Source organism: Eleutherodactylus coqui, chromosome 4 (genome assembly GCF_035609145.1).
Source record: "Eleutherodactylus coqui strain aEleCoq1 chromosome 4, aEleCoq1.hap1, whole genome shotgun sequence".
In the NCBI taxonomy this organism is placed as follows: domain Eukaryota; kingdom Metazoa; phylum Chordata; class Amphibia; order Anura; family Eleutherodactylidae; genus Eleutherodactylus; species Eleutherodactylus coqui.
Genome location: NC_089840.1, coordinates 257572388 through 257589573, shown reverse-complemented (window position 1 = coordinate 257589573; position 17186 = coordinate 257572388). Strand labels below are relative to the sequence as shown.

At 45.8% G+C, this 17186-nt stretch overlaps 1 protein-coding gene across 1 annotated transcript in view; it reads right to left on the bottom strand.

The window, feature by feature from the left end:
• Positions 1-214: 214 nt before the first annotated feature.
• Positions 215-17186, bottom strand: part of LOC136626260 (disintegrin and metalloproteinase domain-containing protein 9-like) — a 62001-nt gene continuing 45029 nt past the window's right edge. The window contains exons 16-22 of the mRNA XM_066601151.1: positions 16844-17021; positions 13424-13504; positions 12498-12603; positions 10540-10666; positions 9529-9628; positions 6518-6567; positions 215-3727 (exon numbers count right to left, since the gene is read on the bottom strand). Of these exons, the coding sequence (XP_066457248.1) occupies positions 3625-3727; positions 6518-6567; positions 9529-9628; positions 10540-10666; positions 12498-12603; positions 13424-13504; positions 16844-17021 (745 nt within the window). The 3' untranslated portion in view covers positions 215-3624. The remainder of the gene's footprint in view (positions 3728-6517; positions 6568-9528; positions 9629-10539; positions 10667-12497; positions 12604-13423; positions 13505-16843; positions 17022-17186) is intronic.

Here is a 17186-nt window from a genome sequence, read left to right as displayed (position 1 = left end):
GCTCGCGGGACTCAAATTGCAGCATGCTGTCAATTCTCCCACCTGCTCCCCGGTGGACAGGGGGCCTTAGAGATATTTATGTGGACGCACCCAGGCAACCCCAGCAAGTGTTTAAAACATACTGAATCAGATTTCCCAAAAGGTCATTCCAAAAGGTTTCTGAAAAAAACATAAAAAATGTAAAAAATATTAATTTTTTAACACCGCACACAACTTCACAAGAGAAACGCATTTTTATTTACAGCCATAATTTCTATAGAATCAAAACATAATGTGAGCGAATCGACATGGAACATTAACCCTTACCAACCCAATTTTGGATTCAGGGTTTCCTAGGGGGCTTTCTCTTTCTGACGTTATACAACGGCACCATCTGCTGGCTAGAGCCAGTACTGCAGTATGTGACGCGCCAGAGAAGCTCCGACAGCGGAGTGGCTGGAAATACACAGTAAGAATACCCAGTCGGACGTTTTCCAACATCAGAATGTCTCAAGATGTGAGACAGTGGCTTGTAAAGAGTTAATCAATGGAAGCCATCCGTCACGCGGCCCTTCTGCAATCTCGGAATCCGCGGCATCACCTAGCGACGGCATGGTCACATCTGTACTGCACATGGGCTCCGACCGGCACATCCGCAGCACAGACTAAAACCATGTGGACAGGTACGCGGGGGCACTGGGTTGGCTTTCACTGCGGGATCCCGCATTCGGAATCCGGCCCGGTCGGGTACATGCGGCCCTAGGTATTTTCTACGGTCTCCGGCAACAAGCTGTAAAGCAAAACGTTTCTTAGTATCATCCTTTGTGAGAATGCTCTTGTAATCCTGAATGAGTTTTGACATCTTTCTGCAGCGTCCTTCACAACAAGCGGCTTCTCAGGATTTTCCATTCCTCTTTTGTAACCAGGATCATCTTCCATTAAGTGCAATGATGAAGCCCGATAGCGTTAACCCCATGTATAACGCAGACCAAAGGCGCAAAGCGTTACACATAGGGGACCATGTTAAAAGTAACGCCGCCGTTAGTAGTGACGATATTTTGTAGCACAGGGAAAGTCCTGCAGGCAACATTATTGTGCAAATTTCAAAACTTCATGGTCGCTGAGGGTCGCCTCGCAGTTGTCCGATTGAGATAAAATAAGGGCCACCCTAATGTCCAGTCAGTTGTACTCCCGGACAGATCCCACATAAGCAGCTCTTGTCAGGTGTTGAGCACTTGGTGTGAGACAGTGTGAAGTTACATAATCTGTGTGTGACCTGCACACTGCATCACCGTGTGTGTACTGAAACCAGCAAGATTATTGTGCCTCTTAAAGTGACAGTTACCAAAATAGATTGCATACCACTGTACTTGCAATTGTGATTAGTAAAGCTCACTGTTGGAGTTTATTTGCTCTATGATTGACTTCTTCCTTGAAGGGTAAGTTCACGAGGAATGTTACCAACCTACCCATTACAAGCCGTAAAAGTAGCACAAACCCTTAGTATTACAAATACCTAGTTGTCTACCATTTTAGTGCCAATAAATGTGGAGTTTATTAAAATAATGGAATAGATGTCTTTATTAATGACATGTAGGGTCAGACTTGGCAGTTAATAAGCCTCAATTTGGCTTGGAATGGACAAGCGCTGAATGGTGTCTAATGGAATATCAGACCCCACCTTGTGCATTAACTGTACAAGCCCCGGTGGAGATGTTGGGGGGGGGGGGGGTGATAACGTGTTCTCGCTCTTGTTCGTCAAGATATTTAGGTCTGGTGACTGTACTTGCCAGGGAAGATACTGAACCTCATCTTCATGAGCCTTAAGCCCTGCCTGGACATAACGAGTTGCATGGATAGGGGCGCTATCACCCTTGAAAACTGCATCTCCTTTGGGAAACAATGTCTACACCATTGGGTGGACCTGATTGGCCAGAATGTCAGTATAGTCCTTGGATGGCTTTTTCCCTTGTAAGGTGATAATGGGCTCTTAGGAAACCCATTAGATGGCTGCCAAGACCATGACTGATCCACCACCATGCTTGACTGTGGGAAGCCAACAGTTGGGGTGATACACTCCCTTTGGCGGTTATTGGGCATCAACACGTCCTGTTGTGGGAAATAATGTAAAGGAAGATTCATCGGACCAAACCTCATTTCCAGTCCAGTTTGCGAATTGCTGCTCTGCCATGAGAATTGCTTGTGGAGTTCTCTCCTCACTATTGGTGGAGACCTGATGATGGAAATGATGATGGAGCTCAATCATTCTGGCTGCAATTGTCTTCCTATTAGAGGTCAGGCGCACAAACCTCGCACAGACATGAACCCCATTTTTCCTGCGATGCAAATCGCGGCATGTCCTATCTTCGTGCGTGCTCCCGCATCGCATCTCTCATTGTCTTTGATGGATGCACATGCTAGGTCCACGCGATGCGATGTAAGGTCCCCCATTGAAAACAATGGGAGAAACTCCGCGATTCTCCACCATGGCTGTTAGCTATGGTGGGGGATTGCGAGGTGGTTTTGACATAAAAGCGCATCGCATCCACCGGGAATTCATATGCTGGGGAGCGCAATATCGAACTTGACCATGTGAAGTTAGCCTTACTGTTGATTTGCACATATACCACACACTAACAACAAGCGGGGGGTCTCAGGGTCCATGTTTATATTATTACTGCATACATTATCAATCCCAGGTGTTTTGATTATTTTGCTAAACCCCTTTATCGGTAATGCCCATGCAACAGTGCCAACCATATATTAGCACCCATATAAATGTACCAACCTCAGCAGAGTATGGGCCATTCATCACTGTATCAGCGGGCATACTGCATTGATTGCCCCAGTAGGGTTGATACTGTAATGCTTAGAGCTCATTCCCATGACAGAGTGGAAAATATAAAAAGGAAAGAAAGAAACTAGTCAGACTGCGCATGTTAGCATGTGTGAGATACGCTGTCATACGCAGTGCATAATCGCTGCCATATGTAGCTATAGCCGTCTCATCGCGGGAATACACGAAGCGTTTTATGCTCACGCTCGTGGGCATGAGCCCTAAGGATCGTGAGTACAACTTCAGAGCAGAGACAGAGCCAAGAAATCAAAGAGGCATGATGCCATTGGTTTATAAGAAACTAGTGACATCACACAGGCACAAGCCTATCACTTGCGAGCAACCAGTGACGTCACACAAGTACTGGATTTTAAGCAACTAATGACATCACATTCATTTGCGCTGATAAGCTGTATACGAACTAGAGACTTCACAAAGGCTCGAGCTTCAGCACTGTAATACATTATAAAAACTATGAGGTAAGAAAATAAAAAGGATTTCACATTATGACATCATAAAAAACAATTGTATAAACAGGTTCATGAAAAGGGTCACATAAAAGTGCATTTCTGAGTAATATTCCTTCAAGCTGAGGAGTTAAATAGGTTTGATCTGGATTTAGCAGCCTTCATCGTGATTCCTTCATCTTCACAACACGGGTATAAGTTCTTTATGACTAATACATCAGTGTTGTACCCATAGTATCAGGGTAGTCACAGAATTACTGGCTCAAGCCAAAGCTTTGGCAAAAGTCTGCAAATCCAGTTCTGTCCTGAGACTAGATGGAGACCGGACAGGGTGAACCGCTGTCAGATGTCATTTGGCCAGCCCCACTGGGGGGGGCCTGCGGATGGTTGAGGAGGAGGAGGAGGACGAAGAGGAGGCTGAGGTCTGTTTGGCGGCACTGGTTGTCTGTGATACAAAGACACAAAAAGTATTAAGATTAGTGTGCAGAGTAGACATTAATTCTCTTAGATTAGGCCAAGTTCACAGGGCAATTTTGGCACGGATTCCACATCCAAATCCGCAGTGAAATCCACAACACTTTAGCATTGTACCTCATAGGCAATATTCGATAGTTGGTATGTTTTCAGGTGGCCAAACCCAAAGAGTTAATCCTCGATCTCGAGGAAACTTACAAATCACACACAACATCGAATGTGATTAGTGGTAAACACACCAATGTATAGGATTCGCAAAAAGACATTTCAACCAAGGGGCAAGTGGTACTGTTGTATCTTGTCTCCACCACAAGAATAGGCGGAAACGTCCACAGTGATAGAAAACGCCTTGTTACCGCCCATGTAACGCCCCTCAGCTTCCAACTTGTTAGGCGTTGTTGTTGTCGCTGCATCCACGGTGTCCCTGTCCTCCCCTGTCTGCTAACACCTCTGCTCCGTGCCCACCCTGCTGCTGCAGGCGACAGTGTCCTCCCCCATGCTGTACCGCCGCTTACCGCAGTGGATGCGGCCGTACCGCTGCTCTCTGCAGATTATGGGGATGCGGCTGCTGAGGGCCACTCTGCTCCCCTGTGTGTGTCTCTCAGCAGCGGTGCCTGTGACAGCTGGGGAAGGGGAGCGCTGGGGGGATGCAGCCGCTGAGGGCTACTCCGCTTCCCGTGTGTGTGTGTCTGTCGGTCTCTTGGCAGCCGTGCCCGTGACAGCTGGGGAAGGGACCGGAGGCACTGAGCGCTGCTCTGAACAAAGCGATTGACACACAGCGTGGCCGGCATCTGGGGCCCAGGAACATCATCAAATATTGCAGGCACGTTGGTGGTAACACTCACAGCAGGGGATGGGAGCGCCCCTGCCACCTTATGGAGCTGAACGGGGCTAGCAGCAGCCACAGGAGATTACATGGGGAGCTTGCATGCCAGAAGGATGACAGCAGATAGAGAGAGGGGGCCAATCAGCAGCTGTGGGCGTAAGCTATACCTCCCCCCAGGACACTCCCACGTCTCCACTCATTCTTGTGGTAGAGACAAGATACAACAGTACCGGTGAAAGTAATCTAGTTATTGGTCGTAAGAGTTGATGATGCACGATGACTTGATTGTGCGCAGAATTAAAATAAAAATCTTGGTATTTGTATAGCGCCAACTTATTCCACAGCACTTTCAGGTAATTATTACTTATTACCCCCCACTGAGCTGGGTTCTCATTTTACCAACCTCAGGAGGATGGAAGGCTGAGTCAACCTTGAGACGGCTACCTGAATCATACAGGGATTGAACTTGCAACCTTCAGGTCGTAGGTGAGAGATTACACTCCGCACCACACAAGGCTCTATGAATTCTTAATTATTAATCTATGAGAATACCTGTGCTTTATTAATAAAAAGTATGTGTATATATTGTAGACAGGTAGCAACAGTGGCCTGCAGAAGGCAGTCTAACACCTACTAGAAAGTAGAGAAAGGGTTAACACCTGCTGGGTGTGGCAGGAAGCGACATCAAAGTCTGTTCCTGTCACACTCAGAAGGAAAGCTATAGCCCACTGGGATTGCTGGCTGCTAGCCAGAAAGTCTAAAGGAGCAGCCAGCAGGAACGTGAGCCTGAGGTCTGGTGCAGACCAGTATTGGGGAACCATCACGCCGGTCTGATAGAGGAAGACGCCCTATAGACATCCCGGACAGGGATAGTGGCGGTGACCCTGCGGGTTGGTGAAACCCTAACTTATGGACTGTGATATGCTGTGTTTGCTGTGGAATAAAACTAGCAGGAGCCAGATTTAGGGCTCCTGTCCACGGGCAGTAGTGCATTGCATTACTTACAGCAATAATCCGGCCGCGAGTAACGCAGTGCACACTTTCCATAGCGTTGCTATGGAAAGTGCAGCCCCCTGTCCACGAGCGGAGAATCATAGCAATTTTCCGCTCCTGGGACTCAAATCGCGGCATGCTGTGATTTGCCGTGATTCTCCGCGGTGAGCCTATCTGTCAGAAAGTTCTCTCCCCTGATCCCTGGTGGCGGAATATCGCTAGAGATATTCTGCCTCTCCCATGGACAGGAGGCCTTAAAGAGAGTCAAGTGCCTGGAGCATTTGTCTATACACGTGTGGTGCCCATTCCGTTCCAAGAGGTCAGAGATTCGCAAGCAAGAAACTCCCTTGCCACTAATATATATATATATATATATATATATATATATATATATATATATATATATATATATATATATATATATACACACATACACACACACATAGACTACATAGCGCAGCATGCTGCTGTATTGCATCCAAGGTGTAGTGCCAGAGGCTCCGAATAGAGTCTCCAGCGCAGATGTGAGAGCGGTCCTAATATTTTTTACTATTAGAGATGAGCGAACGTACTTGTTTAGGGCGATTTTGCAATCGAGCATCGCTTTTTTCAAGTAACTGACTACTCGGGCGAAAAGATTCAGGGGGCGCCGGGGGGGCGGCGTGGTGGAGCGGGGGTAGCAGTGGGGAACAGGGGAGAGCTCTCTCTCTACCCCCCCTCCCCTCTGCAACCCCCCGCTCACCCCGGCGCCCCCCGGTGCTCGATTGCGAAGTCGCCCTAAACGAGTACGTTCGCTCATCTCTATTTACTATATATTTTCATCCTACTATTTTCCCCAGTAGGTTCAGGTGTCCAGATGGTAAAACGGCTGCATAATATACCAAATACTGTACATTTCTGGGCACAAATAGACAACAGCAATACGTAATAAACATGACAAACCTTTGAGGAAAGTTATGTGATATGGTAAAGACATCGGAGAAGGCATTGTCCTGGAAAAATAAAACAGAACACGTTCTCAGATCATGAAGAATGAAGCATTTATGTGTCCCCTCGCACCGCGTACCGTAAAGAACATGCAATGTCCAATTTAACAATGATATATTATACTTAGTTGTTGGAGGTTCTGCTTACATCTCGTCTGAGGCTCTGTTCAGGGCCACTGGCACAGATCTGTTCAAAATCCCGGATGAAGTATCGCCACATGCTGTGCCATTTCATCCAAGAAAATGCCAGACGGCATGATGGAAGCCGGATGGACTCCATTATAGTCAACGGGGTCTGTCCGACGCCGTTCAGTTCCGTCAAAGGATCAATCAGTTCACGGAAGCCTTGATCAGAGCCTGACTTAAAGGGGCTGTACGAAGATCGCAAGTTATGCCCTATCCAAAGCGCATTGAATAATAACTTACTGATCATTGAGGTCTCTGAGACCCCTGCCAATCTTGAGAACTGTGAGCCCATGTCTCCTTCATATAAAACTAGTTGATATACCCGGCTTCGCCCAAGTTAATTTGATACAGGTGTTCACGTGTTGTTCGCACAGAAAATTTAAGGAAGTCAAGTTTACTTGGACCGAGGAATAAAATATGTATACATATAGAGGAGCGTTAGATTCTCCTCAGGCTGCATGTACCGATATCCCTCTGCAGAATGTGCCACCCCTCCCACTCTCCTCACTTAGGACCTGAAGAATGCTTGCGCCAAATTTCATGCTTGTACGACACGAGGAAGTTACATTATATAGGGGTGCACTTACTTTTGCAATTAGCATTGAATAATCGAGTTGCGATCCCTTTGCTTTTCCTATTTTGGACCCAAAGAATGGGCATGCCAAATTTCATGTTTGTACGACATCGGGAAGTTACAGAATTAGATTAGGTACATTACATAGGGGTGCCAATACTTTTGCACTTAGCATTGAATAATCAAGTTGTGACCCCTTTACTTTTCCTATTTAGGACCTAAAGAATGCTCCTGCCAAATTTCATGTTTGTACGACACCGGGAAGTTACATTACATAGGGGTGCCAATAGTGAGTTAGTGATTTAAGGTGAACAATTACACTGTTTTGTTAGCTTGACAAAGATCCCGGTATAGGGATTGAAACGTTGCTGTACCCTGATGTTTTGGGACCAATAAAGGAAGTTCTGATTGGACTGAGATACTGTTTGGATGCTGTTGGACATCTTCTGTTTTGTTACATTTGAATCCCGTGGAGACCTAGGATCCAGCTCTCTGTCCTGACGTGCATCCACACTATATCCACTGGTGGTTATATCCTGGTGAGGGCTGCTGACATAAAATGTAAAATGTCAGCTCACCCATACCTGGTCTGACAATATTGAGGGAGATGCACAGTTTCCTCAGTGGACATCCCAGTGATTAAGAAGGTAGTGATAGAAAAGGTTTTCCCTGCACTGCAAAAATACTGTTTAAAATATATTCTCTTTATTAATCACATAAGGTTAAAAATTCAAAAACTGTCAAGTTTCCAACGCGTTTCAAGCATATGGTGCTCTTAGTTATAGTCTCGAAACTTGTAGACAATCGATCATATTGATTGCCAGTTTTGGATTTTTTAATCTGATGTGATCAATAAAGAGAATATATTTTAAAACAATATTTTTGGGCTGCTGGAAAGGCCTTTTCTATCATGACCTGTGTCCCCGATCCTCCTCACTGCAGGGTTACTGCAACCCAGCCCCCAGGGAGAAAGAGATTGAGTGAGACGTTGGCCATGCAAGCGCGCTAGCATTCCATTTACTTTCAATGGAACTGCGAAGATACCCAAGTGGCACCCGCTCAGATATTTCAATCAACCCCATTGAAATTAAATGGAACCCTAGCCATGCATGTTTATCCAGCGCTCCCTTCTTGCTGGCATCACTATGGGGGGGAGGCGCAACCCCGCAGTATCTAGCAGAGCAGGAAACGGGACCCTCTGTTCTTGAGATTGGCAAGGATCTCAGCAGTGAGACCCCTACCAATCAGCAAGGTATTGCCTATCGTGTGGATAGGGAATAACTTGTATTTCTGGTAACTCCCTTTTAATAAGTTTTTTTGAACAATCTCTTAAAAGCTGACCCTATTCTAAACATGAGAAAAATGCTGAATGGATCAAGTGGAAAGCAGCTGTTAAGGTTGTGCATCTGGGAACTGTGGTTCTACAGGCTTCCTTGTGCACACCTTCCAGTGACTTGTGTTGTATGTCTGTGCTGGTAGCCAGACATGAGGTGTGAACAGTCCTGTTCTATGTTGGAATGTGTTACACTGTATGTTGGTGTGAACAGCGACGTATGTTAGGTCTGTGCAGGGTGCCAGGCATGTGCTTTATGTGCAGTCCTGTTCTGTGTCCAGTGTGTGTGAACAGTGTCGTGTCCTGAGTGTTTAATGCATTTCTCCAGACTCCTGATCAGGGATAGTTAGGTCTTAGAAGAAGACTGTGTGGCCGACCTTATCAGGACGATTACCCCGGTTTTAGGCAGGGGTTCTCCACTTTCCCTGGTTAGTATGAGACAGGGGTCTTTCCAGCTTAGCCTGGATAGGTGCAATTGGTCTATGCGTCACTGTGCAAGTACTCTATGCGTGTGTTTGCAGTGGACACGTTTGCGTCTGTTCTGAGGAGTGGCGCCTTCGTGTACCAAGCGGACGTAACAGCAGCATTGTAGAGTGGAGTAACCAATTTGCCAATTAACATCTGTTACACAAATTTGATAATTGGATGGATTTTCTGACTTACGGAAAAAAAGCACACGCAGGGGTGTCAGTGCACAACAAGTAGGCCCAATATGTTTATATGGCTGTATAGAAAATCATTTTCCTGATGCAGACATTCTTGAAATCCTATTACTACATTGTCGATAATCACCAGTTCCGTCCATCTGGACTCCAACCACATCGACTCGTGACTGTGTATGTATAAATACAAGCATCAGTCAGGAACGGTTTACCTGGTTCTTTGGCGTGTTGATGGCAGCATTACGATTGTTATACCCATTCTGGTTGCGATTGGCACGGGTGGTCTGTGTTTGTGTTTGTGTATTTCCACCTCTGTTGAAAAAAGAAGCAAAAACGATGAAATACGGCTGGTAACTGGAGCGGTACAGCAAGTGCAGTAGGTAAGAGGTCCAGTAGGGGGCCCACTGTCTCCTGGAAAGCAACTTCCTACTGTTTTTGGATTACATGCAAGGGACTGGGTTAATGAACGTAATTAAGTTATTGGTGGATTAGTGGAAAGACGTTGGGGGGGGGGGGATTCGGGAGCAAGGGACCTATATACACTAGTAGTGAAAATTGTCAAAACCTTTTGAAAAAAAAGTGCATTTTTGAGATTTGGAAAGGTAATTGAATGTAGAGTGTGATGCAACAGTTGTATGAAAGAATTCATAGTAGAACCGCAGTTCTAGACAAGAAAAAGTGAAACTTGTAGAAAAAAAAAACAAATATTCAAAAGTTCTCAGCATGCTAGTTAGTATTTAGATGGGAAACCATTAGCCTTAGATTGGATTCACATGAACATATTTGCACACTCAAGATGCAGAATAGAACCCACTGAACTTCACCGGGCACCTAAGTATTTCTCCTGCTGTTGTATTGGCTACCATGTCTGTAGCTGCCACTAGGGGGAGCTTATTTGATACAGATTTAGGGGTCATGTCCAAGGAACTCAGCCCGCCCGTGGACATGAGGCCTTACACAGATCCCATTGAGTTTAATACTAGCTTTAACTCAGTGAGCTCCCCCTACTGGTGGCTTCATGCAGCCCAATTTAGATAATTAATCAAGTCATAAAAAAAGCCGATATTTCATGAAATTACCACTGAATTTGAGACCTAAAAAGGGAATAGCGGACATTTACAATAGAAGTAATACTCTTGGTGGAGCTCTGTGAAGGTGGGGCCTATTCTAAAATTTACTAGGTTTTCTGTGTGCACTCCTGAGAATCGCACGACTACAAATACCTGCGTCTTCTCCTCCTGCAAAACCTCCTTCTGAGTGCGTCTCTCTTTATGAACATCACAACTATGAGGATCAGGATTGGCAGAACTAGCAGGAAGAAGATAAGCAGCCCATCGCGTAAGGAGGTGTCTGGGAAGACAGAAATAATCAGATGATGAGAAAGTGCAGAACAAACAGAGCAGATTCTATCATGGGTCATAAGTTACCGTGATAAACTATGATATCTCATGAGAAAACAATCACCCTACCTTACTAACCCAGCTGGGGGGCACAGTTCTGAATAGGTAAGCTCAACAGATTGCTTGCACTTGTAGAGTGACTGCTCTTTGGACCATGACCCCTAAGGATGAGGTCTCAGTTCCTTGAGGCTCTGCATGGTCTACGAAGAAACTCAATTACATGTAGACCCCATCTTTGATTCAGAAGGTTGCAATTTAGCTTCCGCAACACCCGCAATACCTGGACCATGGCGATCTGAGTTCAGACCACTTAAGTTCGGGAGACATAGGTGTTGTGGCTCATTCACAGCCGTGTAATCGCATTTCTGCTGCGCAAACATGTGGCGTATTTCCATGGCCAACATATACTTACGCCCAAGTTTTTTGTCCGCCCCCCTGTGTATTTGTGTGCGCAAACACCCAGCGTCTTTTGAATGCATGTGGTTTACTGCAGCATGAGAAGGTACCCTTAGGCTAGGATCGCAAGTAGCGTTTCCTCTCTGGATGCCACTCTACTGAGTAACGGCCAGGAGCTCCAGGCCGCTGTGTTTAACTAATAAGTGGGTCAAGAACGCTACCTTTTCTCCTTAGGGAGAGCACGGTGAGTGAGCGAGGAGACTTATAAGACCATTCATGCTCCTCTGGGTTATATGCAAATAAGGGGGATGGAACAATGCCTCCACAGTGCCACCTATTGGAAGGCAGCATTCCTGCAAGTCAATGTTAGACTCTTTATACAAGCCTTGTAGCAGTGACTCCCTGTTCATTGTTAATCGCCACACAGTTTGCCTACAACCGTGCAACCATTAACAATGAACACAGTTACCACTTAAATTATTAGTCAAACACAATTATCTGGAGATTTGGTTGCATCGTTGCAGCATTTCAGCCGCCATGCAGCAATTATGGATGCAAGTCTAAGTGGGACCCTAACCTACGTTTTACACGTAGTGAAAATCAGATGCGGCCTAATCTTCACAGCACCCAATGACCACATGACTGTGGCAGTAGAACTGCAGCATTTCTGGCAAAATTGTGTGGCCACCACGGTTGGTTGGGGGTTCGGCAACATGTGGTTTTTGCTGAGTGATAGTCTAGTCTGGAGGAGTGGATTTGCTAACCCTTTCCAATCCACTGTCTGACGTCTGAAGACATTCTGATTGAGGGCTGTACAGCTCCGATGTCGGAAGACATCCGGCAGGGTATTCTCACTGCAGATTACTGGCTGCTCTGTTGTCGGGGACCTCTCCAGCATGTCCCATACCACAATACTGGCTCTAGCCAGCAGATGGCGCCATTGTATAATGGCAGAACGAGAAAAACCCCTAGGAAATCCTGAATCCAAAATTGGATTGCAAAGGGTTAAAGTGTAGGTTGATTAATTTCAGATCACTATGGTGGCACATAGCCTGAGAGGATCAGGCCAGGTTAACACTTTAAAGGTCTGCTACAATTTTTTTACCCCGAAGATGCCACTTTTTTTCAGTTGGTAGGATTAAAAAAAGGCCCAATGCAAATACTGCAGAAAAAAAAGAATTGGTGTTGATTTTAGGAAACATTGAATTTCCATCAGTCGTGGATTCCATGTGGACACTTTTCAGACTTCAACTATTTTAATTTACTAAGAAAATCAGAATTCACAGAACCCTCCAGCTTTCTTCTGTAGACACTCCCATCACGGTAACATATCCTAAATAACATTCCATACAGCTAGCAGATACATAAGGAACTTCCTTACTTACCGATGTGTGTGGGGCCGCTATCAATGCTGCCCCCATATCCTGACCGGTCACAGCTTGGGGGCCCCCAGCCATCATTACAGTGACAGTTCCCATTGTTATTGCACACCTAGGAATGAACACAATGTACTTAAATTGGGATATCCAGAAATATCCACCACTGATTGACCTCAAGTCAGAAAATGGTCATTGTGAGCAACGTCTTCTATCAGTGCAACCCTGACCTATTATGGTGTTACACCTACCAGATTTCTGCATTGTACACATGGTCGCATTACGGCTCCCAACAGCTCAGCAGTGGGGGACTTCTATGGGGGTCTTATAACTCTGCGTATAAGAGAATGTGGTACGCTCCAGTGGAATCCTTCTTACAGATATACGGACCCCCTGCCGGGATGCCAAGTGAATTTCCGCCCCTGCCCGCCTGCATAAGATTGCATTACAATACGCAATGGGGGGGGGGGGGGGAGGGAAGAAATCTCTCTCTCCTCTACCCCACCCCGCTCCCTACTGCTCCCTCCCCCAACACACCTCTCACCCACGCCGGCACCCAAATCTTTTCTCACGATCGGGCAGGTACTCGCTAAGGACAATACTTGCTCGAGTATTTACCCTTAGCGAGTATGCTCGCTCATCTCTAGTCCTCATCGATGGCATTACCAGACCAGGAAACAATGAAATATTGGATACTGCAGTCTACTCCGCGCCTATATCCTATTTAGTGAATGTCCACACATTGCAATTTAGTGCAGTTTTTGAATGTTTTTTTTTTCTAGTCAAAACCAGAAGTGGATTTTAGCAGAACCAAAATAGGGATGCTGATTGGCTGGAACATATTGGTGACTTTGTAGAGACCATACTGTGCCCACGGCGAGGGTTATTACTATATATAAGGGATATATTGTATATAAGGACAGTTAATTACTCACTCCGTGGTCATTGCATTTTCCTTTGATGTCGCAGGTGAATCCTAATGCAGAGGCGTTCTGACATTTGTAGTTCACACAAGCCTGTTTAGAAGCACAAAGAATCACTGTGTGGCGGTAGAATTAAGCATTCAGTCTTATGTAAATAAAGTTGAACTATTGTACAATAAAACTTTTTTAAGCTGGTGGTTTATTTGTCTCGGATGTGGATTGTGACTACTTGCCAAATAAATCCTCCCTTTTCCTGGGACTTGGTTTGCTGGATTTAACTTCTGCTGCAGTTTTCTATTATGCTTTGTGTTTCAATTGCTCACTATTTTCAAAATCTCTGCTTGCAGTCAGCAAATAGGAATATTCTTGTTACATTTAGGCCACCAGCAGACATAGCCCCGCACAGAAATAGAGCATGCCGCGATTTGTTTGCCGCGCGAGATTTTGCACGGCCAAATCACGGCCATCTGCTTAGGATTGCGTTTGTTAACGCAATCCTATGGCCGCTTCCACGGGCGGAAATACCGCGGGAAATCCCGCCACGGAATTTCCGCCCGTCTGCAGGCGGCCGTAGGCCTCATGTCCACTTGGAAATTCGGGCCCGCGCGGATTCTCCATGCAGAATCCCGCAGCGGGACCCTCCTTTCCCGGGGACATGAGGCTGAAAATAGAATTTTCTCACCTGTCCGGACGCTGCAGGTTCCTGTCTGTCGCGGCCGGATCTTCTTTCTCTGTGCTCAGCGGATGCGCTCGGCACTCTATATTTTTTTTCCCTCTCTGAACTCCTGCTCTCCCGCGCTTCCACGCCGGAGAGCAGAAATTCAGCTGTGGGTGTACCGCGGGACCGGACGACTTCCATAGGCTACTATGGAAGCCTGCGGGTGACCCGGAGAAAATGGAGCATGTTGCGTTTTCTCTCACGTGCGGGAGAAAACGCAAATCCATTAAAATGCCATCCGCGGGTGCAAATTACAATTTAATAGCGGATGGCTAATGGATCCCTATGGGCAAAATCGAATGCGGAATCCGCAATTCGATTTTGCCAGTGGACATGAGGCCTTAGAGACTGAAAAAATTCCCATCCAGAAGACGTCCTGCTCTCTCAGCTGATGAATGTGTAGCAACATATGAGTCTAGCACATTAAAACGGGGTTTGGAAGCCTGGATATTGGGCAGAAGGAATAATGATCAGGAAATCACAGACAATCGGATCACTGATCAGCTCACGAAACTTGCAGATAAAATGTAACCTTTATTATCACTTGATATAAAAGTGAAAGAATGGCCGCAAACTTACTGAAAATGCCCTACAATACCCTAATACTGTCCTTCTTTAATCAGAGTATCTGCCCTGAAAAGGGAGACCCTGACCACTTGTCTGTCCTTAGTTGTCACCCTATGAGTGGCATACAATAGTCTGTTTCCACCTTGGCTCCTCTCCCCAGTGATAAACATTATACGCCCATAATATGCGAGCTGTAACATAGGGTGAGAATCGGTAGACCAGTGATCAGGGGTCACTCTTTTTAGCGCAGCTACCCTGACTAGACATGGTAAAACTAGGGTATTTTTGGGCATAGTGAATACATAGAATAAAGCTCAGAATGGGCTCCTTATTAAGGCGTAGTTGATGTCAGCGTTAGGGCTTCAGTCATAATTCTGTTTCTCCAAGTTTGCAAGGAACGGGATTGGGAGCCGATCTTGATCCATACACAGTAAGTGGCAGCTGTCTTTTGACAGCTGCAGACAACAACCGCTGTCAATTCAGCGGAATTTAAATTCCCTGAGCGGAGTTTGAGGGTTTTTTGGGGGGGGATGAGATCGTGGGGTATCGTTCAGTTGCCATGGCAACCCAGGGTCTTCTGAAGACCCCAGGCAGCCATGTATTACTGCCTATCAAGATAGGCTTGTGGCCGGCAGAAATATCATATATCAAAAAATCTAAGCAAAAAACTCCCCAAAACATATTTGGTATTATCGTGCCCATAAAAATCCGATCTATTAAAATAACGAATGATGTACCCCGCTCGGTGGACGTCAGCAGAAACAAAATACACAACAGCAAAATTGCACTTTTTTTTTGGTCACCTGTCTCCAAGAAAAAATGTAATAAAAGTGATCGGAAAATGGTAGATACTTCAAAATGGTACCAATAGAAACCACAGGTCATCCTGCAAAAACCAAACCCTCACACAGCCCCATCGAAAAACGTTATGGTCAGAAGATGGCGACAGAAAATATATTTATATACTGTGAGACGGTGACCGGCAAGGTGCTGGAGGGAAGGTATATCTCGCCTAGGATGCTCTCCTATGCTGCCTTGGGGAGCGCTTGGGCAGATGCGGGCCACCGAGCAGCCTGGGCTCGGTGGAGGAAGCCGGCAGTATAGTGTTAGTAGCATTAAGCCACTAACACGTTGTAGTATGTAAGTGGCTCCAAGCCACATAATCCGGGCCGGCTTTTCCTGGAGTGACCAAAGTGAAGGGTGGGATGGTCACTCCCACGTACCAGGTGGGGCTGGTACCAGGCCTTATAAAGCCTGGGCCTACAGGGCCAGGAGGAGAGCTGAGACCTTTGCAGGTCTGAGAGTCCTGGCTGGCTGTGTGCAGGAGCCATTTGTTTACCAGTACGTAGACAGGGACGCTACCTGTTTAGTAAGTGCTCGGACGAGCAGGATTTACGTTATGTTTGCCTGATGTTAAGGCCTGTATTTTGCTTTTGTTTGCTTGGAAATAAACCCAGGCAAAGCCTGGACTAAAGACTTTATCCTATGTGTCACTGTCTCTGACTGCTTATGCCCAGGTTGCTACTGATCCTAAACGCTAATCCCTCACAATACATATAGTTTTTTAAAGTAGTACAGCAAAAGTAAAGTAAATCAATCTGTTATCGTAATCATACTACCCTATAGAACAAAGTTATCATGTCATTTTTGCTGCAGTGTAAGCTCTAAAAACAATACCTCTGTATTGGTGGAAAAGAAAAAAGGACCCGCCACGTCCTTAAGGGTTTCAAAACTGTGACGCACATTTATCTAAGACAAACACATCATACGACTGGCTTTGTGCAAAGCCTGCTGGAGTAAGTTGCAACACATTTCTTAGGAGATGCACAAAAAATGTTGCCACATCTCTGGCCGTCCATGCACCACTGAGTCTAATCTATGGCAGCTATGAGCTGGTGAAGATTTGCGCTGTAATTTATGCCAATTTCTGAAATAAATTCTAGTAAATTTGTTGAACTGCCGGCATCCCACTCCTCCTGCTGGGCCCCAAATATGTTGCGGATAGTGTAAAAAGGGCAAAAAGTTGCCCATTTTTGCACAGGTACAGCTTGCACAGACAAGCAACTTTTTAATGCCACAATTGTGATGCATGACAATTCTTAAATCCCCCCTGTATGAAGCATTGATGTGGTAACAGAAGAACTTACCTTTCCTTGTGCGCATGGTGATCCTGGGTGGACAAGTCCAGGGTCCGGTACGTCAGGGCCTAGATTAAAATCTACGCTCCAACATTTCTGGCCATCGTAGTCATTGATAATGACAGTGGTGTTCGGCTTCTGCACTAATGTCACTCCCATGCACTGGAGTTTACCGCACAGACTGTCACTGTATGAAAAGAGAAAACAATACCAATATAACATGATTCTTGTATCTAAAGAGGAAGCCGGTCAACATGATCTTCTGATATATCATATAGTTAGACTGCCTGTCCACGGGCAATGACCCGCTTGCGATAAATAGCCCACGGATCACGCTATGAAAAGATTTCCA